The following is a 22,610-nucleotide window of genomic DNA, read 5'->3' as shown; positions in this document are numbered from 1 at the left end:
AGAACCCCATAGGGATGAAGCACTGACAGCAGTCTAAGATATAGCACCCCATAGAGATGAAAAGCTGACAGCAGTCTAAGATATAGCACCCCATAGAGATGAAAAGCTGACAGCAGTCTAAGATATACAAAGAATGATGGCCCTTGAATATGAAAATGAAGACAAAGTACCTGAAAACTAAGAAGACCCTTTGAGTTAAATATCTCCCCTAGATTATTTACCTCTTTTGCCGACCAGGCTCTAGACTCAAAATGTTTATTACCGGAAGTAATAGCCTTGTTATGCCATAGAGTGGTATGGAGATTTAATTTCCAGTTACAACCTACACTCTTCATCCTTCCGAAAATTCTCTATTGTATTAGAAATAATAGGACTAAATTATAGCATGCATTTCTTATAACAATAAAACATATTATCTGAGTGTTTATCCAGAGAAAGAGAGAAGGCTGGACAAAACCCACTTTGGGGAGCCAATTCTTAATCTCCTGATTGATGGCACCAATGCTGGGTGAGTCTAGACCAATGTCATTGTTAAAGAACCAAATCAGGTTAAAATAGTGCATGCAATGAGTGATATGTTTCTGTGATGTATCAGTGTTCAAGTCCTTTGTTATATTACAGAGTTTAGTCCTTTGTTACTCTACGAAACGGTTGGAGGCCTTACTCCACAAAAAGGTTGGAGGCCTTACTCCACAAAAAGGTTGGAGGCCTTACTCCACGAAAAGGTTGGAGGCCTTACTCCACGAAAAGGTTGGAGGCCTTACTCCACGAAAAGGTTGGAGGCCTTACTCCACGAAAAGGTTGGAGGCCTTACTCCACGAAAAGGTGGAAAACTACACTACAGGCTGATCCAACTTTGATGTAATGTCCTTAAAACAAGTAAAAATGAGGCTCAGTAGTGTGTGTGGCCTCCACGTGCCTGTATGATATCCCTACAACGCCTGGGCATGCTCCAGATGACGTGGCGGATGGTCTCCTGAGGGATCTCCTCCCAGACCTGGACTAAAGCATCTGCCAACTCCTCGACAGTCTGTGGTGCAGCGTGGCATTGGTGGATGGAGCAAGACATGATGTCCCAGATGTGCTCAATTGGATTCAGGTCTGGGGAACGGGCGGGCCAGTCCATAGCATCAATGCCTTCCTCTTGCAGGAACTGCTGACACACTCCAGCCACATGAGGTCTAGCATTGTCTTGCATTAGGAGGAACCCAGGGCCAACCGCACCAGCATATGGTCTCACAAGGGGTCTGAGGATCTCATCTCGGTACCGAATGGCAGTCAGGCTACATCTGGCGAGCACATGTAGGGCTGTGCGGCCCCCCAAAGAAATGCCACCCCATGACTGACCCACCGCCAAACCGGTCATGCTGGAGGATGTGGCAGGCAGCAGAACGTTCTCCGGCATCTCCAGACTCTGTCACGTCTGTCACATGTGCTCAGTGTGAACCTGCTTTCATCTGTGAAGAGCACAGGGCGCCAGTGGCGAATTTGCCAATCTTGGTGTTCTCTGGCAAATGCCAAACGTCCTCCACGGTGTTGGCTGAAAGCACAACCCCCACCTGTGGACGTCGGGCCCTCATACCACCCTCATGGAGTCTGTTTCTGACCGTTTGAGCAGACACATGCACATTTGTGGCCTGCTGGAGGTCATTTTGCAGGGCTCTGGCAGTGCTCCTCCTGCTCCTCCTTGCACAAAGGTGGAGGTAGCGGTCCTGCTGCTGGGTTGTTGCCCTCCTACGGCCTCCTCCACGTCTCCTGATGTACTGGCCTGTCTCCTGGTAGTGCCTCCATGCTCTGGACACTACACTGACAGACACAACAAACCTTCTTGCCACAGCTCGCATTGATGTGCCATCCTGGATGAGCTGCACTACCTGAGCCACTTGTGTGGGTCGTAGACTCCGTCTCATGCTACCATTAGAGTGAAAGCACCGCCAGCATTCAAAAGTGACCAAACCATCAGACAGGAAGCATAGGAACTGAGAAGTGGTCTGTGTTCACCACCTGCAGAACCACTCCTTTATTGGGGATGTCTTGCTAATTGCCTATAATTTCCACCTGTTGTCTATTCCATTTGCACAACAGCATGTGCAATTTATTGTCAATCAGTGTTGCTTCCTAAGTGGACAGTTTGATTTCACAGAAGTGTGATTGACTTGGAGTTACATTGTGTTGTTTAAGTGTTCCCTTTATTTTCTGAGCAGTGTATATTGTTATGTATATTATGTCATGTATTATGTTGTGCTATGATGTATTGTATTATCATGTTGTGTATAATGTATAATGGGGTTAAATAAATATATAAACATAGACATATATTATACAACTTTTGTTAAGTGAGAAAACCACTCTGGAAAAGGGTGGAACAGCTCTTCCGGATGTGAACACGAAATTCACTGTCCATAACCATTTCTAAGTTGAAGAGGAGACACACGTGAAAAAGTCAGACGTGACCCCCACACTGCTTCCCTTTCACACGGAATTGGGCAACGCAGATCAGGTTTCAAGCAACTGGTCAGCACTGCCTGACTGAGTCAACAGATTCTGACAGCAGTGATGAATGATGTCTTAGGCCAACCAGAACACAGGCTGTAAAAGGAAGTAAAAACAAACTTCTGGAGATAGTGATCATACATAAATCAGCATCTCCAAAACAGTTGGTTAAATGGTCAACAACTTTTAATCATCCACAAGACGTGCTTATCAGTGTTGTGCAGGTTCTGAGTGAAACCAACAACATTATTCGTTCAGTAGAAGATAAATGTATGTTATTATTGCAGGATTTCTGGTCACTGGCAACGAGAAAGTAGGAAAAGAAATCTTGATTTTATGAGAAGTGGCCAGGAGAAGAAGGGTCTGTCTAAGGGAAAACGGAATCAAGACAACAGCCCCAACGACACAATTACTTGTGCAGAAATGTAAGAAGCTCTCTCTGGCTCAGCAGCAGAGGATGCTAGATGCTGAGGAGGTAAACTAATAGAATCCCTCTTCTGCCTCATCTCAGCTGGTGTACATTTGAAATCGGATGGAATATATATGAACATGACGGTTAACAACTTTGCAGTAGAATTTTTAGTGGATACGGGTGCTGAAGTCACTGTATTGCTCATATCTTATGCAAAATATATTCAGTTGAAGTCAGAAGTTTACATACACTTAGGTTGGAGTCATTAAAACTCGTTATTCAACCACTCCACAAATTTCTTGTTAACAAACTATAGTTTTGGCAAGTCGGTTAGGACATCTACATTGTGCATGACAAGTAATTGTTCCAACAATTGTTTACAGACAGATTATTTCACTTATAATTCACTGTATCACAATTCCAGTGGGTCAGGAGTTGACATACACTAAATTGACGGTGCTTTCAAACAGCTTAGAAATTTGCAGAAAATGACCCACTGGGAATTTTATGAAAGACATAAAAACTGAAATAAATAATTATCTACTATTATTCTGACATTTCACATTCGTAAAATAAAGTGGTGATCCTAACTAACCTAAAACAAGGCCTTTCACAAATCCTGGATTAAATGTCAGGAATTGTGAAAAACAACTGAGATTAAATTAATTTGGCTCAGGTGTATGTAAACTTCTGACAGAACCGAAACTATAGTTCAGAACAATGCTATTTGGACTACGGAGAAAAATTAGTGTGGCACTTTGGATATGGAATCAGTGTGCTTGACAGCTGTTGCCCCACCTTGCACAAAACAGTATCCCATTAGCAAGGAAGCTATGGACGCTACTAAAGTAGTGATTAAAGATCTATGGGACATGGGTATAGTTGAACAGGAAACTATGGACGGTACTCAAGTAGTGAGTAAAGATCTATGGGACATGGGTATAGTTGAACAGGAAGCTATGGACGCTACTAAAGTAGTGAGTAAAGATCGATGGGACATGGGTATAGTTGAACAGGAAAGTATGGAAGCAACTAAAGTAATGAGTGAAGATCTATGGACACTACTAAAGTAGTGAGTAAAGATCTATGGGACATGGGTATAATTGAACAGGAAGCTATGGACACTACTAAAGTAGTAAGTAAAGATCTATGGGACATGGGTATAGTTGAACAGGAACTATGGACGCTACTAAAGTAGTAAGTAAAGATCGATGGGACATGGATATAGTTGAACAGGAAAGTATGGACGCAACTAAAGTAATGAGTGAAGATCTATGGACACTACTAAAGTAGTGAGTAGATAACTATTAGACATGACCAGCTCTTCCACACTGGTATCAGTCCCATAGATAACTAGAATTGTGGAGTTTGGAGTGGGATACAGTGAATTATAAGTGAAATAATCTGTCTGTAAACAATTGTTGGAAGTGGGATACTTGTTATTTGGCCATTGGCCAAGTTGTCCAGCAAGCACTTCTGATTGGTCAACCCCAGACTAGGGTGGGGGGTTATAAGTGGCATCCTGTCCTTTGTTCTGGGGGGGAAAGCTGAGGACAGGGGGAGACTGAACATCTGACTCCCAGCATAACATCTTGATTTGTCCTCTCTGAATAAACATATTTTTCTTCCCCTGATTTCCTTTGGAGTTTGTGTTATTGAAGAATAACATAAATTGCTAACATATTTCAGATTCTTCAAAGTATCCACTCTTTGCCTTGATGACAGCTGTGAACAATCTTGGCATTCTCTCAACCAGCTTTATGAGGTAGTCACCTGGAATGCAGTTAACATTTACATTTACATTTAAGTCATTTAGCAGACGCTCTTATCCAGAGCGACTTACAAATTGGTGCATTCACCTTATGACATCCAGTGAAACAGTAGTGGATCTAAATCTTTTAAGGGGGGGGGGTGAGAGGGATTACTTTATCCTATCCTAGGTATTCCTTAAAGAGGTGGGGTTTCAGGTGTCTCCGGAAGGTGGTGATTGACTCCGCTGTCCTGGCGTCGTGAGGGAGTTTGTTCCACCATTGGGGGGCCAGAGCAGCGAACAGTTTTGACTGGGCTGAGCGGGAACTGTACTTCCTCAGTGGTAGGGAGGCGAGCAGGCCAGAGGTGGATGAACGCAGTGCCCTTGTTTGGGTGTAGGGCCTGATCAGAGCCTGGAGGTACTGAGGTGCCGTTCCCCTCACAGCTCCGTAGGCAAGCACCATGGTCTTGTAGCGGATGCGAGCTTCAACTGGAAGCCAGTGGAGAGAGCGGAGGAGCGGGGTGACGTGAGAGAGAACTTGGGAAGGTTGAACACCAGACGGGCTGCGGCGTTCTGGATGAGTTGTAGGGGTTTAATGGCACAGGCAGGGAGCCCAGCCAACAGCGAGTTGCAGTAATCCAGACGGGAGATGACAAGTGCCTGGATTAGGACCTGCGCCGCTTCCTGTGTGAGGCAGGGTCGTACTCTGCGGATGTTGTAGAGCATGAACCTACAGGAACGGGCCACCGCCTTGATGTTAGTTGAGAACGACAGGGTGTTGTCCAGGATCACGCCAAGGTTCTTAGCGCTCTGGGAGGAGGACACAATGGAGTTGTCAACCGTGATGGCGAGATCATGGAACGGGCAGTCCTTCCCCGGGAGGAAGAGCAGCTCCGTCTTGCCGAGGTTCAGCTTGAGGTGGTGATCCGTCATCCACACTGATATGTCTGCCAGACATGCAGAGATGCGATTCGCCACCTGATCATCAGAAGGGGGAAAGGAGAAGATTAATTGTGTGTCGTCTGCATAGCAATGATAGGAGAGACCATGTGAGGTTATGACAGAGCCAAGTGACTTGGTGTATAGCGAGAATAGGAGAGGGCCTAGAACAGAGCCCTGGGGGACACCAGTGGTGAGAGCACGTGGTGTGGAGACGGATTCTCGCCACGCCACCTGGTAGGAGCGACCTGTCAGGTAGGACACAATCAAGCGTGGGCCGCGCCGGAGATGCCCAACTCGGAGAGGGTGGAGAGGAGGATCTGATGGTTCACAGTATCGAAGGCAGCCGATAGGTCTAGAAGGATGAGAGCAGAGGAGAGAGAGTTAGCTTTAGCAGTGCGGAGCGCCTCCGTGATACAGAGAAGAGCAGTCTCAGTTGAATGACTAGTCTTGAAACCTGACTGATTTGGATCAAGAAGGTCATTCTGAGAGAGATAGCGGGAGAGCTGGCCAAGGACGGCACGTTCAAGAGTTTTGGAGAGAAAAGAAAGAAGGGATACTGGTCTGTAGTTGTTGACATCGGAGGGATCGAGTGTAGGTTTTTTTAGAAGGTGTGCAACTCTCGCTCTCTTGAAGACGGAAGGGACGTAGCCAGCGGTCAGGGATGAGTTGATGAGCGAGGTGAGGTAAGGGAGAAGGTCTCCGGAAATGGTCTGGAGAAGAGAGGAGGGGATAGGGTCAAGCGGGCAGGTTGTTGGGCGGCCGGCCGTCACAAGACGCGAGATTTCATCTGGAGAGAGGGGGGAGAAAGAGGTCAGAGCACAGGGTGTGCCTAGTTAAATTAACAGGTGTGCCTTGTTAAAAGTTAATTTGTGGAATGTCTTTCCTTCTTAATGCCTTTGAACCAATCAGTTGTGTTGTGACAAGGTAGGGGTGGTATACAGAAGATAACCCTATTTGGTAAAAGACCAAGTCCATAATATAGTAAGAACAGCTCAAATAAGCAAAGAGAACGACAGTCCATCAAATACTTTAAGTCATGAAGGTCAGTCAATTTGGACAATTTCAAGAACTTTGAAAGTTTCTTCAAGAACAGTTGCAAAAACCATCAAGCACTATGATTGATGAAACTGGCTCTCATGAGGCCCGCCACAGGAATGGAAGACCCAAAGTTACCTCTGCTGCAGAGGATCAGTTTTAGAGTTACCTGCCTCAGAAAATGCAGCCCAAATAAATGCTTCAGAGTTAATGTAACAGAAACATCTCAACATCAACTGTTCAGAGGTGTCTTTGTGAGACGCAGAGTAGGTGAACGGATGATCTCTGCATGTGTGGTTCCCACCACATGAAGCATGGAGGAGGAGGTGTGTTGATGTGAGGGTGCTTTGCTCGTGACACTGTCAAAGCACACTTAACCAGCATGGCAACCACAGCATTCTGCAGCGATACACGATCCCACCTGGTTTAGGGGGCTTTCATTTGTTTTTCAACAGGACAATGACCCAACACACCTCCAGGCTTTGTAAGGGCTATTTGACCAAGAAAGAGAGTGATGGCGTGCCGAATCAGATGACCTGGCCTCCACAATCACCTGACCTCAACCCAATTGAGATGGTTTGGGATGAGTTGGACAGCAGAGTGAAGGAAAAGCAGCCAACACTAGCTCAGCATATGTGGGAACTTCTTCAAGACTGTTAGAAAAGCATTCCAGGTGAAGCTGGTTGAGAAAGTGCCAAGAGTGAGCAAATCTGTCATCAAGACAAAGTGTGGCAACTTTGAAGGACCTCAAATATAAAATATATTTTTTGGTTACTAGATGACTCAATGTGTGTTATTTCATAGTTTTGATGTCTTCACTATTAACAATGTAAAAAATAGTAAACATTGTCATGACTTGCCCTTTTGGGTGAGGATCATAGGTTTAAGATACACCACCCTCCCACTACAGTTTGATGACGGTCGTAAATACCTGCAGAAACTCTCTCCCACACAACGAAAGGGAAGTTAAAGGACTAGATGAAGGACTACACAGGAACATTCAGTCTGTAGCTGTTTAAGTACTTTAGTCTAGTAAACTTGACTGAGTGTGGCGTATTCATTATAACAGGTCTACAACTACGAAAGACCTTGCTCTCTGATGGACAAATCAGAGACTTTCTGTCAAATTACTCCCCAGATGGACCAGTGATTTCAACAGAGAGACAACAAAGACATACACACTGTAGTACTGTCGACCACTCCCAACCGGTCACGTTGCACAGAGTGGTGTAACTGTCTAAGACACTGCATAGCAGTGCAAGCTGTATTGCTACAGATGCTGGATCAATTGCCATGCTGCCCTCGACTGGGAGACCCATGAGATGATTGTAGGATTTTGCTTTCTCTCCTCTAAAAACAGAAAGAATTCTAAATAACAAACTGGCTTTATTTACAAATGAGTAACAATGTCTCACCCCATGTTCAAGAATGGCTTTTTCTCACTCATTTTACTTAATTTGAAAACGAAATAATCTCCAAAATATTGTTATTTTTTAAACAAAGCGATTATTATTATAAATACATTTATAGAATTTATAATTATATAAAAGCCTGTTGGATATTCTCACAGATATATTATTAACCCTGTTATTAGCAGGACAATACATATTGGTCATATTGGTAATGGCTCCCGAGTGGCGCACAATGGGATTGCCTTGCAGTTCTCCAACTGTATCCACTGAAAGTGCGCCAGGTTCAAGGCACGAGGGCAGGGGGCACGGGATGGGCCGCAGAGCCGCGCAAAGAAGACCGACCTAAGACCATGGGGAAGGGAGGAGGAGGGGGGGGGGGGGTGGATTCCCTCCCCGCCACACTGGCAACACTTTAAGGGGCATTGCACTAATAATGGAGCTGACTAGGGATACGTTCCCACTGTTCTGTTCTTAGTGCCAGTCTGCACGTTCAAACGAAAACAATGTAACTAATAATGGCATCTTTATGCTTTCATTCATAAAATAATGATAAAAAAACTCTTTCAAAATGCAGATGTTTATTTAGTTATGGATCCATAATGAATTACTATGGGAATAAATATCACTGAATTACAAAATATCCTCCAATCCTCTATATGTTATTATTGGCTGAGAGTCATGTCATATTTTCTGATATACTGTAGGTGAAATGAGTCTCACTAGTGTTGAGTAATGTGCTGTTAAAAGTGGTGTAGGTTTTATTTATTTAAAGAGCATATTGAAGTTAGAAGCAATAGGATTTGAAGGAATAGACTACAACTATTTTAGCACCGTTTCACTCTGCTCTGAGCCAAGCATGGGGACTGGCCTTAATAAATCAATGAGATTTTTATTTTCACTGAATCTCTGTTTGGCTATTCGTTGGACTAGAATTAGAAAATTAGGCTGTAGAAATGTTATGCTCTTAGTGAAACCTTTATTAAACTAAGCAAGTCAGTTAAGAACAAATTCTTACTTACAAGGCCAGCCTACTCCTTCCTCCCCATCGGGGAATTGAACCCCGGTCTCCCGCGTGCCCGCACGACACAGGGATTCTTTAGCTACATAACACACTACTGTATTCCCGACCGTCAAATTGTACACTGCCATATTTTCCGTTCCATCCTAACGGAAACCCAGAGGGTTTTTCGTTTTTCTTAGAGTAGAAACACCATACTATTAATTAATTAAGCAAGTACCAGTCAAAAGTTTGGACACACCTACTCATTCCAGGGTTTTTCTTTATATTTACTATTTTCTACATTGTAGAATAATAGTGAAGACATCACAAATATGAAATAATACACATGGAATCAGTTAACCTGTTGCCTCTACTTGGGACGCTTGCGTCTAAACTAGAGCTCTGGAAATGCAAATGCGCTACGCTAAATGCTAATAGTATTAGTTAAAACTCAAAAGTTCATTAAAATACACATGCAGGGTATCAAATTAAAGCTACACTCATTGTGAATCCAGGCAACAAGTCCGATTTTTAAAATGCTTTTCGGCGACAGCATGAGAAGCTATTATCTGATAGCATGCACCAATACACTACAACAGAAAAGCACAGCAGGGGACGTAAACAAAATAATTAGCATTTCGGCGTTACACAAACCGCACAACAAAATAGAAAACAGTCATTACCTTTCACCATCTTCTTTGTTGGCACTCCTAGATGTCCCATAAACACTATTGGGTCTTTATTTCGATTAAATCGGGCCATATAAAGCCAAGATATCGTTATATGTAGACTGTGTGATAAACGAAAAAAACAGCGTTTCACAACGTAACGTCATTTTTTAAAATTCAAAAAGTAGACGATAAACTTTCACAAAACACTTCGAAATACGTTTGTAATGCTACTTTAGGTATTAGTAAACGTTAATAAGCGATAAAAATCATCCGTAGGCGATGTAAATATCATTAGCTGTCGTCTTGGAAAAAATTTCAGGAGAGAGCTCTTCCGGAATGATCTGGGTGGAGACCGGAGGTAAGTCGTGCCCCTCTTATGGTTCAACCAAGAATCAAAGAGGATTCAATTCACAAGACTCGAGACAACATGGGGATGCTGTGGGAGTTGAATGCTCGGTCTTATCTAATTCGGCTCACTGTTAACAATTGCTGGAAGTGGCGCAAGGATATTTATTTCCATTTTCTGTGATCAGGTTTTCCTGCGCTTTCCGATGTAACGCACGTTATGTAATAGCCAGTCGTGATTTAACCAGTTTTAAAAACGTCCGAGGCTTTCCTATCCACACATTCTAACCATATGAACGTACTATATTCCTGGCATGAGTAGCAGGGCGCTGAAATGTTGCGCGATTTTTAACAAAATGTTCAAAAAAGTAGAGGGTCGACTGAAGAGGTTAAGGACACATTCTTATTTACAAGGACAGCCTACTCCTTCCCGCCCGTCTGGGAATTGAACCCCGGTCTCCCGTCTAGTACAGGCACTATTGAAGGCTACCAAATGCTTTCAAAGATGCCCTCTGGTGGTCAAACTAGCATTAATGGTACCAGTGGTTCACACTTAAGTAACGTGCCATAGAGTTCTGCGGCACCAAACAAGCTGCGCCGCAGCATGCGGCAACTTTTAAAGGACTTATGGTAGAGAAATGAACATTCAATTCTCTGTCAACAGCTCTGGTGGACATTCCTGCAGTCAGCATGCCAATTGCACACTCTCTCAAAACTTGAGACATCTGTGGTATTGTGTTGTGTGACAAAACTGCACGTTTTAGAGTGGCATTTTATTCTCTAGAGCACAAGACACATCTGTGTAATAATCATGCTGTTTAATCAGCTTCTTGATATGCCACACCTCTCAGGTGGATGGATTATATTGGCAAAGGAGAAATGCACACATTTGTGCACAACATTTTAGAGAAATAAGCTTTCTTTGCATATGAAAAACACATGTTGCGTTTATATTTTTGTTCAGTCACAGAGAGTGGAGGAAGAGCGAGAAGCTAATGCAGAGCATGAGAGAGAAAGTATGTGCACATATTATCCCATCCACACGCAAGCACACAAACTCACTGACCTCGCACATCTGTAACTGGAAGAGACGTCGCTCCTTCTCCATCTCCTCTGCAATCTCAGCTCCGGTAATCTCAGTCCGAATCATCCCATGTTGTTTAGCATGCTCCCTCTTCTCTTTCTCAATTTTGGTGCTGGGGGAAAAATCCAGAATTCCACTCAAGGTTAGGATCACATTCAAAATACAGTCACAGAGCATACAATACAAAAAAATGTAAGTCGACTTACACAAGCATATGCACGCACACAAATGTACAGTAAAGCAAACTTACAATTTAGCCTCATAGTCCTTCCATGCCTTGTCAAACGGCTTCTTTATGTCCTGAAGATTAACGAGGAAAGAATCCAATCAAATCATTGCAAATAAATCAATATTAGCATTTTTCTCAATCATGTACAACGACTCTTTTGGAGCTGTGGTCAATCGTACCTATAGAACAAGGTTCTTCCACCTTTTCTAGCATGAGAGCTTTTAAAACATATATAAACATATCGTGAGCTACAAATTGTTTGGGTAACACTTTTTGGTAGCTCATATAATATGGTCATGACACATATTTAGACCTGTTGTGACATATAATTGCGTTATTTTATGGCTGGTTATGACACCTACGTAATAGTGTCAAAACCCACAAAACCTACCACACAAAGCAAAACATGTCATTACACCATAGCCTACGTGTCAACAATATGTTTATGTTAATGAACACACAATATATGTCTCAAAATATGTAAATGACAGTGTTATGACATGGTTATGATCGTGTCATAATGTGTTATGACGCTGTGTGTCAAGTAAAGTGTGACCCATTTTTATAGCTTTCAAATTGGCACATCCTCTACCCTGAAACTCTTCCCTGGGTTATTGGTGTACAAGATATGCATTTTCTGTCGACATACCTGGTCAAATACCAACTCTGTCGACATACCTGGTCAAATACCAACTCTGTCGACATACCTGGTCAAATACCAACTCTGTCGACATACCTGGTCAAATACCAACTCTGTCGACATACCTGGTCAAATACCAACTCTGTCGACATACCTTTTCAAATACCAACTCTGTCGACATACCTTTTCAAATACCAACTCTGTCGACATACCTTTTCAAATACCAACTCTGTCGACATACCTTTTCAAATACCAACTCTGTCGACATACCTTTTCAAATACCAACTCTGTCGACATACCTGGTCAAATACCAACTCTGTCGACATACCTTTTCAAATACCAACTCTGTCGACATACCTGGTCAAATACCAACTCTGTCGACATACCTGGTCAAATACCAACTCTGTCGACATACCTGGTCAAATACCAACTCTGTCGACATTCCTCGGTCAAATACCAACTCTGTCGACATACCTGGTCAAATACCAACTCTGTCAACATACCTGGTCAAATACCAACTCTGTCAACATACCTGGTCAAATACCAACTCTGTCAACATACCTGGTCAAATACCAACTCTGTCAACATACCTGGTCAAATACCAACTCTGTCAACATACCTGGTCAAATACCAACTCGGTCAACATACCTGGTCAAATACCAACTCGGTCAACATACCTGGTCAAATACCAACTCGGTCAACATACCTGGTCAAATACCAACTCTGTCAACATACCTGGTCAAATACCAACTCTGTCGACATACCCGGTCAAATACCAACTCTGTCAACATACCCGGTCAAATAACAACTCGGTCAACATACCTGGTCAAATAACAACTTTGAGACCACATAATTCTGTTTTCTCTGTTTTGTATTTCCTGGTTTTGCATCTTTCTTTTTTTGCATCTTTTCTTTTTAATCCTCGATATTACAATTATTCATAGAGAAACAACATCCAGGGGGCAGGGGGAGGACATGTGTTGGTCTAGCAATGTTAGGCCTACTGCTGCAGCACGTCGTGGCACAGTTGGTAAAACAATGACCACCCAATTGATAGTGGAGGCTGCTGAGGGGAGAGCGGCTCATAATAATAGCTGGAACGGAGCCAATGGAATGGAATCAAACCAGTGGAGGCTGCTGAGGGGAGTGCGGCTCATAATAATAGCTGGAACGGAGCGAATGGAATGGAATCAAACCAGTGGAGGTTGCTGAGGGGAGAACGGCTCATAATGATAGCTGGAACGGAGCGAATGGAATGGAATCAAACCAGTGGAGGCTGCTGAGGGGAGAACGGCTCATAATAATAGCTAGAATGGAGCGAATGGAATCAAACCAGTGGAGGCTGCTGAGGGGAGAACGGCTCATAATAATAGCTGGAACGGAGCGAATGGAATCAAGGGGTAGAGGATATGCCAATCAATAGACCCAAACAGTCCTCAATGACAACAAAATCATAAACACGGGAGTAGGGCCAGCTCATAAGTTCTTCGTTTTGGGGCCATATTCAAGTAAAACAATTTGGCTAATCTATACGTACATATTTCCAAGTCCTATTCTTGAAGATCAAGAAGTATAACATTTATTGGACTGACTCGATTTCTGATAGACTTTGGTTTGATGTGAAGATTTAATTTAACCATACTATATGAAGTAGAAAGCGATGGGTTAGAAGAAGCCTACATAACCAACCAATAAAGGAACATTTTACATCCACATATGGCCAGATATACAAACTTTAACATTGATTTATCCTGCAATAGATGTCAAATTGGTAAAATACATTTGTGTATTTTCCAAATGCCTCTAAAGGGGAAAGTAATCTAAAAGAAATGGAATGTAATCAGCTGACAGTATGGGCAATCCAAAAGTTACGTTACTGACTATTTTGGACAGGTAACTAGAAACGGATTTCGAAAGTAACCTTCTCAACCCTAAATCCCAGTACAAATTTTAGTAATTTATAAAAAGACTCTTATCCAGACTGACTGACAGTGCATTCTGAAATTATTTAGATAGCAGAAAGATAGACTTTTTCACCCCTTGGCTTTATGAATCTACACAAAATACCCCATAATGGCAAAGCAAAAACAGTTTTTTAAGTCACAGCAAAAGCCAAGCCATGAGGTCGAAAAAATTGTCCGTAGAGCTCCGAGACAGGATTGTGTAGAGGCACAGATCTGAAGAAGGGTAACAAAAAATGTCTGCAGCATTGAAGGTCCCCAAGAACACAGTGGCCTCCATCATTCTTAAATGAAAGAAGTGTGGAACCACCAAGACTCTTCCTAGAGCTGGCCGCCCGGCTAAACTGAGCAATCGAGGGAGAAGGGCCTTGGTCAGGGAGGTGACCAAGAACCCGATGGTCACTCTGACAGAGCTCTAGTTCTTCTGTGCAGATGAGATAATCTTCCTGAAGGACAACCACATCTGCAGCACTCCACCAATCAGGTCTTTATGGTAGAGTGGCCAGACAGAAGCCACTCCTCAGTAAAAGGCACATGACAGCCCAATTGGAGTTTGCCAAGATTGAACTCAAGATTGAACTCTTTGGCCTGAATGCCAACAGTCACTTCTGGAGGAAATCTGGAACCATGCCTAAGATGAAGCATGGTGGGGGCAGCATTATGCTGTGGGGATGTTTTTCGGCAGCAGGGACTGGGAGACTAGTCAGGATTGAGGGAAAGATGAACGAAGCAAAGTCAGAAAGATCCTTGATAAAAACCTGCTCCAGAGCACTCAAGACCTCAGACTGGGGCGAAGGTTCACCTTCCAACGGACAACAACCCTATGCATACAGCCAAGTCTCTGAATGTTCTTGAGTGGCTCAGCCAGAGCCTGGACTTGAACCGGATTGAATATCTGGAGAGACCTGAAAATAGCTGTGCAGTGACGCTCCCCATCCAACCTGACAGAGTTTGAGAGGATCTGCAGAGAAGAATGGGAGAAACTCTCCATAATCAGGTGTGCAAAGCTGGTTTTACGGTATCTTTTAGTTTTGATGAATGTATTTTCTGTTTTGAGACAAGACATTTCTGTGTACACAAGACATTTCTCTGTCTTGTGTACACGGATTTAAGATGGCACCGGAGAAGGCAGACTTTTTATGTGCCTCCAGCTGATTGTGTTTTTTTGTTTGTTTATTAGTGTTGTTTGTAACTATTGTTTTACATAAATGTTGCCGCTTATGACCAAAAATAACTTCTGGACATCATGACTGTGATTACTCACCACAGACTGGCAGAATACTTTTTTTCCTTTAACGATACTGACGAGGCCTACGCGAACGATATACTGCTTTCCCGGAAACAGGCCCAGATCCCTGTTATTTGCGTGATGAGGAGGCACAGAAAAAGGGTCCGGAGGGCGGGCTGCCTTCTGAGATTTCGTAGGCGATCAAATAAACCCCGCTACCTTCCATTCTGCTAGCAAATGGGCAATCTTTGAACAATAAAACTGATGACCTACGCGTAAGATTAAACTACCGATGGGTCATTCACAACTGTAATATCTTATGCTTCACGGAGTCGTGGTTGAATGACAACACTATCAACATACAGCTGGCTATAAGCTGCACTGGCAGGATAGAATAGCGGCATCTGGTAAGACATGGGGCAGCGGACTATGTATTTTTGTAAATAACAGCTGGTGCACGATATCTAAGGAAGTCTCGAGCTATTGCTCACCTGAGGTAGAGTATCTCATGATAAACTGTAGACCACACTACCTACTTAGAGAGTTTTAATCTGTATTTTTCATAGCTGTTTTACATACCACCACAGTCAGAGGCTGACACTAAGATAGCATTGAATGAGCTGTATTCCGCTATAAGCAAACAAGAAAACGCTCACCCAGAGGCGGCGCTCCTAGTAGCCGGGGACTTTAATGCAGGGAAACTTAAATCTGTTTTAGCAAATTTCAATCAGCATGTTAAATGTGCAACCAAAGGAAAAAAATGCTGGACCACCTATCCTCCACACACAAGGAGTGGGACTCTAACCCGGAAGCTTATAAGATATCCCGCTATACCACCGATGAACCATCAAACAGGCAGAGCTTCAATAAAGGACTAAGATTGAATCGTACTACACTGGCTCTGATGCACGTTGGATGTGGCAGGGCTTGCAAACCATTACAGACTACAAAGGGAAGCACAACCGAGAGCTGCCCAGTGACATGAGCCTACCAGACGAGCTAAACTACTTCTATGCTCACTTCCAGACAAATTACACTGAAATGTGCATGAGAGCACCAGCTATTCTGGAGTAAGACCTTTAAACAGGTCAACATTCAAAGTCCTGCAGGGCCAGACGGATTATCAGGACGTGTACTGCGAGCATGTGCTAACCAACTGGCAAGTGTCTTCACTGACATTTTCAACCTCTGTCCAAGGCTGTAATACCAACATGTTTCAAGCAGACCACCATAGTCCCTGTGCCCAAGAACAATAAAGTAACCTACCTAAATGACTACCGACCCGTAGCACTCACGTCTGTAGCCATGAAGTGCTTTGAAAGGCTGGTCATGGCTCACATCAACGCCATTATCCAAGAAACCCTAGACCCACTCCAATTTGCATACCACCCCAAAAGATCCACAGATGATGCAATCTCTATTGCACTCTGCACTGCCCTTTCCCACATGGACAAAAGGAACACTTATGTGAGAACGCTATTCATTGACTACAGCTCAGCGGTCAACACCATAGTGCCCTCAAAGCTCATCAATAAGCTAAGGACCCTGGGACTAAACACCTCCCTCTGCAACTGGATCCTGGACTTCCTGACAGGCCACCCCCAGGTGGTAAGGGTAGGTAACAACACATCTGCCACGCTGATCCTCAACACAGGGGCCCCGCAGGCGTGTGTGCGCAGTCCTGTTCACTCATGACTGCATGGCCAGGCACGACTCCAACACCATCATTAAGTTTGCCAATGACAACAGTGTGTAGGCCTGATCACCGACAACGACGAGACAGCCTATAGGGAGGAGGTCAGAGACCTGACAGTGTGGTACCAGGATGACAACCTCTCCCACAACGTGATCAAGACAAAAGAGATGATTGTGGACTGCAGGAAGAAGAGGACCAAGCACGCCCCCATTCTCATCGTCGGGGCTGCAGTAGTGCAGGTTGAGAGCTTCATGTTCCTTGGTGTCCACATCACTAACAAACTAACATGGTCCATGCACACCAAGACAGTCGTGAAGAGGGCACGACAAAACCTATTCCCCCTCAAGAGAATGAAAAGATTTGGGATGGGTCCTCAGATCCTCAAAAGGTTCAACAGCTGCACCATCTAGAGCATCTGGTTGCATCACTGCCTGGTATGGCAACTGCTCGGCCTCCGACTGCAAGGCACTACAGTGGGTAGTGCGAACGGCCCAGTACATCACTGGGGCCAAGCTTCCTGCCATCCAGGACCCCTATACCAGGCGGTGTCAGAGGAAGGCCCTAAACATTGTCAAAGATTCCAGCCACCCTAGTCATAGACTGTTCTCTCTGCTACCGCACGGCAAGAGGTACCGGAGTGCCAAGGCTAGGTCCAAGAGGCTTCTAAACAGCTTCTACCCCCAAGCCATAAGACTCCTGAACACCTGATCAAATGGCTACGAAGACTATTTGCATTTGCCCCCCCTCCATTTACACCGCTGCTACTCTCTGTTATCATCTCACTTTAATAACTCTACCTACATGTACATATTACCTCAACTAACCAATGCCACCGCACATTGACTCTGTACCGGTAGCCCCCTGTATATAGTCCCGCTATTATTATTTTACTGTTGCTCTTTAATTACTTGTTACTTTTATTTCTTATTCTTATCCATATTTTTGTTAAACTGCATTGTCGGTTAGGGGCTCGTAAGTAAGCATTTCACTGTAAGGTCTACACCTGTTGTATTCGGTGCATGTGACTAATACAATTTGATTTGATGATTTGATGTACACTCATTCATTAACAAGAAAAAAGGTCCAGCAGAATTTTGGGGATGACATCAGGAAATGGCAGTCAAAAATAGGACATATTTATTTTGGACTGTGTATTAAAGGAAAGCCAGAGTGAACAACCCACTGACTAGTACTTCTGAGATTTACTATGTAGATTTTCAGATTTAGGTTTAATAATGTTATGGGTCAGTAAATCTTTGCAAAGAGACAGCCTCTTATTAACTTGGCAGGACGTGATGAGGTCGTGGATTCTATCCAATACAGCAACAACTTACCCCCTTAACTCCTTTGAGGTCCCCTTTGAGAAGAGAGTCCAGGGTGAAGACCACATTATGGCTCAAGCTCTGGAGCTGTGGATGAGACAGAGGATGGTTCATTCTCAAAACAACAAAGATTATATTTCCATGGGAATTTGGCAGCTCTAATCACAGTACTTGAATTTCAGGTGTCATGCACAGAGCCAGTGAATGACATAACCAACACACATTTATCTTTGTGGTTCTTCGATATTGCCTGGCTCAATTGACCCTTCGCTAAGATCTGCCCCAGAATTTTGGCCAACCAATCGCAGTGCTCCAATGGATAGCAACTGTGGTCGACTCCGAAGTCTCGGACAAGATCACGTTTGAAACACATGAAAGCCATTGAGGGCATTACAAAATAGTTTTCATACAAAAAGAAATGGTTTAAATGGCTAAATAATTGAATAGGGCATCAGGGGTATTTGCTACTGTGATTCTTGAAATGCAGATCCTGTTAAAAACACAGTTTGAGACCATTGTGAGGGGATTTCGCATGTGGTTAGAATGTGGCTTCCAGGGAAAATGTTGTCAGAGGTTGCAACAGTAACCAAGGGGGTAGGGCTTAGCGAAGGATCAATTGGTAAGAGAATGGCACCAGCAACACCGAGGTCATGGATTTACAGACATCCTAGAAATGTTTTCACTGTTTTGGACAAAAGCACCTGCAAAGTGGCATATTTTAATTATATTGCCAGGCTTGCATTTGATCTGCCACTCGGAAGTTTACAAACACCTTAGTCATTTCAACTCAGTATGACAATTCCTGACATTTAATCCAAGAACAAATTCCCTGTTTTAGGTAAATTAGGATCACCACTCAATTTTAAGAATGTGAAATGTCATAATATTAGTAGAGAGAATGATTTATTTCATATTTTATTTATTTCATCACATTCCCAGTGGGTCATAAGAGGCAGGGTAGCCTAGTGGTTAGAGCGTTGGACTAGTAACCGGAAGGTTGCAAGTTCAAACCCCCGAGCTGACAAGGTACAAATCTGTCGTTCTGCCCCTGAACAGGCAGTTAATAAAAAGTTTAGATACACTCAATTAGTATTTGGTTGCATTGCATTTAAATTGTTTAACTTGGGTCAAACATTTTGGGTAGCCTTCCACAAGCTTCCCCAAAATTCCTCCTGACAGAGCTGGTGTAACAGAGTCAGAATTGTAGGCCCCCTTGCTCACACACGCTTTTTCAGTTCTGCCCACAAATTGTCTATAGGCTTGAGGTCAGGGTTTTGTGATGGCCACTCCAATACCTTGACTTTGTTCTCCTTAAGCCATTTTTCCACAACTTTGGAAGTATGCTTGGGGTCATTGTAAATTTGGAAGACCCATTTAACTTCCTGACTGATGTCTTGAGATGTTGCTTCAATATATCCACGTAATTTTCATTTCTCATGACGCCATATATTTTGTGAAGTGCAACAGTCCCTCCTGCAGCAAAGCAGCCCCACAACATGATGCTGCCACACCCGTGTTTCACGGTTGGGATGGGGTTCTTCGGCTTGCAAGCATCCCCCTTTTGTCTCCAAGCATAACAATGGTAATTATGGCCAAACAGTTCTATTTTTGTTTCATCAGACCAGAGGACATTTCTCCAAAAAGCACAATCTTTGTCCCCATATTGTCACGCCCTGGTCTAAGTATTTTGTGTTTTTCTTCATGTATTGGGTCAGGCCAGGGTGTGGCATGGAGTTTTTGTATTGTGGTGTGTTTTGTCTTGGGGTTTTGGTGGTTATGTATTTGGGATTGTAGCTAGTGGGGTTATCTAGCAAAGTCTATGGCTGTCTGGAGTAGTTCTCAATCAGAGGCAGGTGCTTATCGTTGTCTCTGATTGGGAACCATATTTAGGCAGCCATATTCTTTGAGTTTGTCGTGGGTGATTGTCCTTAGTGTCCTGATGTCCTTGTTCTGTGTTAGTTGACACAAGTATAGGCTGTTTTCGGTTTTCGTTACGTTTATTGTTTTTGTAGTGTTTTGTATTGATTCGTGTTTACGTGTGTTTTTTCCATTAAACATGGATCGCAATCTACACGCTGCGTTTTGGTCCGACTCTCCTTCACCACACCTAGAAAACCGTTACACATATGCAGTTGCAAACCATAGTCTGTCTTTTTTATGGTGGATTTGGAGCAGTAGCTTCTTCCTTGCTGAGCAGCCTTTCAGGTTATGTCGATATAGGACTCGTTTTACTGTGGATATAGATACTTTTGTACCTGTTTCCTGCAGCATCTTCACAAGGTCCTTTACTGTTGTTCTGGGAATAATTTGCACTTTTCGCACCAAAGTACGTTCATCTCGAGGAGACATTTACATTTACATTTACATTTAAGTCATTTAGCAGACGCTCTTATCCAGAGCGACTTACAAATTGGTGCTTTCACCTTATGACACAGAACGTGTCTCCTTCCTGAGCGGGATGCCGGCTGCGTGGTCCCATGGTGAATAAATAAATACCAGTCTGGAGATGAGGTAGGTAGATAGCCCATCTGTAAACAGCCCATCTATGTACAGGTGCAGTGATCTGTAAGCTGCTCTGACAGCTGGTGCTTAAAGCTAGTGAGGGAGATGTGAGTCTCCAGCTTCAGAGATTTTTGCCATTCGTTCCAGTCATGGGCAGCAGAGAACTGGAAGAAAAACGACCAACGGAGGAATTGGCTTTGGGTGTGACCAGTGAGATATATCTGCTGGAGAGCGTGCTACGAGTGGCTGCTGCTATGGTGACCAGTGAGCTGAGATAAGGCGGGGCTTTACCTAGCAGAGACTTGTAGATCACCTGTAGCCAGTGGATTTGGCGACGAGTATGAAGCGAGGGCCAACCAACGAGACGTACAGGTCGCAATGGTGGGTAGTGTATGGGGCTTTGGTGACAAAACGGATGGCACTGTGGTAGACTGCATCCAGTTTGTTGAGTAGAGTGTTGGAGGCTATTTTATAGATGACATCACCGAAGTCGAGGATCGGTAGGATGGTCAGTTTTACGAGGGTATGTTTGGCAGCATGAGTGACGGATGCTTTGTTGCGATATAGGAAGCCGATTCTAGATTTAGATTGGAACGTTGCCGCTGAGTAGTGATGCTGGACAGGCAGGCAGGTGCGGGCAGTGATCGATTGAATAGCATGCATTTAGTTTTACTTGCGTTTAAGAGCAGTTGGAGGCCACGGAAGGAGTGTTTGTATGGCATTGAAGCTCGTTTGGAGGTTAGATAGCACAGTGTCCAAGGACGGGCCGGAAGTATATAGAATGGTGTCGTCTGCGTAGAGGTGGATCAGGGAATCGCCCGCAGCAAGAGCAACATCATTGATATATACAGAGAAAAGAGTCGGCCGTACAGCATGCCCTCCGATTTGACACACTGAACTATGTCTGCAAAGTAGTTGGTGAACCAGGCAAGGCAGTCATCTGAAAAACCGAGGCTACAGAGTCTGCCGATAAGAATATGGTGATTGACAGAGTCGAAAGCCTTGGCAAGGTCGATGAAGACTGCTGCACAGTACTGTCTAGCCAGGCGGAAGGCATGGCCAGCCGTTGAGAAATGCTTGTTGAAGTTTTCGATAATCATGGATTTATCGGTGGTGACCGTGTTACCTAGCCTCAGTGCAGTGGGCAGCTGGGAGGAGGTGCTCTTGTTCTCCATGGACTTCACAGTGTCCCAGAACTTTTTGGAGTTGGAGCGACAGGATGCAAATTTCTGCCTGAAGAAGCTGGCCTTTGCTTTCCTGACTGACTGCGTGTATTGGTTCCTGACTTCCCTGAACAGTTGCATATCGCGGGGACTATTCGATGCTATTGCAGTCCGCCACAGGATGTTTTTGTGCTGGTCGAGGACAGTCAGGTCTGGAGTGAACCAAGGGCTGTATCTGTTCTTAGTTGTGCATTTTTTTGAACGGAGCATGCTTATCTAAAATGGTGAGGAAGTTACTTTAAAGAATGACCAGGCATCCTCAACTGACGGGATGAGGTCAATGTCCTTCCAGGATACCCGGGCCAGGTCGATTAGAAAGGCCTGCTCACAGAAGTGTTTTAGGGAGCGTTTGACAGTGATGAGGGGTGGTCGTTTGACTGCGGCTCCGTAGCAGATACAGGCAATGAGGCAGTGATCGCTGAGATCCTGGTTGAAGACAGCGGAGGTGTATTTGGAGGGCCAGTTGGTCAGGATGACATCTATGAGGGTGCCCTTGTTTACAGATTTAGGGTTGTACCTGGTGGGTTCCTTGATGATTTGTGTGAGATTGAGGGCATCTAGCTTAGATTGTAGGACTGCCGGGGTGTTAAGCATATCCCAGTTTAGGTCACCTAACAGAACAAACTCTGAAGCTAGATGGGGGGGCGATCAATTCACAAATGGTG

General features: G+C 44.0%; 1 protein-coding gene across 1 annotated transcript in view; it reads right to left on the bottom strand.

The window, feature by feature from the left end:
* The window catches only part of asap1a (ArfGAP with SH3 domain, ankyrin repeat and PH domain 1a), a 206,090-nt gene that overhangs the window by 109,998 nt on the left and 73,482 nt on the right, over positions 1-22,610 (bottom strand). Inside the window, exons 4-6 of the mRNA XM_029642272.2 lie at positions 18,233-18,307; positions 11,395-11,444; positions 11,127-11,256 (exon numbers count right to left, since the gene is read on the bottom strand). Coding sequence (XP_029498132.1) covers positions 11,127-11,256; positions 11,395-11,444; positions 18,233-18,307 — 255 coding nt within the window. The remainder of the gene's footprint in view (positions 1-11,126; positions 11,257-11,394; positions 11,445-18,232; positions 18,308-22,610) is intronic.

This window comes from Oncorhynchus nerka, linkage group LG9b (genome assembly GCF_034236695.1).
Source record: "Oncorhynchus nerka isolate Pitt River linkage group LG9b, Oner_Uvic_2.0, whole genome shotgun sequence".
In the NCBI taxonomy this organism is placed as follows: Eukaryota; Metazoa; Chordata; class Actinopteri; order Salmoniformes; family Salmonidae; genus Oncorhynchus; species Oncorhynchus nerka.
Note: the sequence above shows the minus strand (reverse complement) of the source record. Positions and strands in the feature narration are given on the sequence as shown.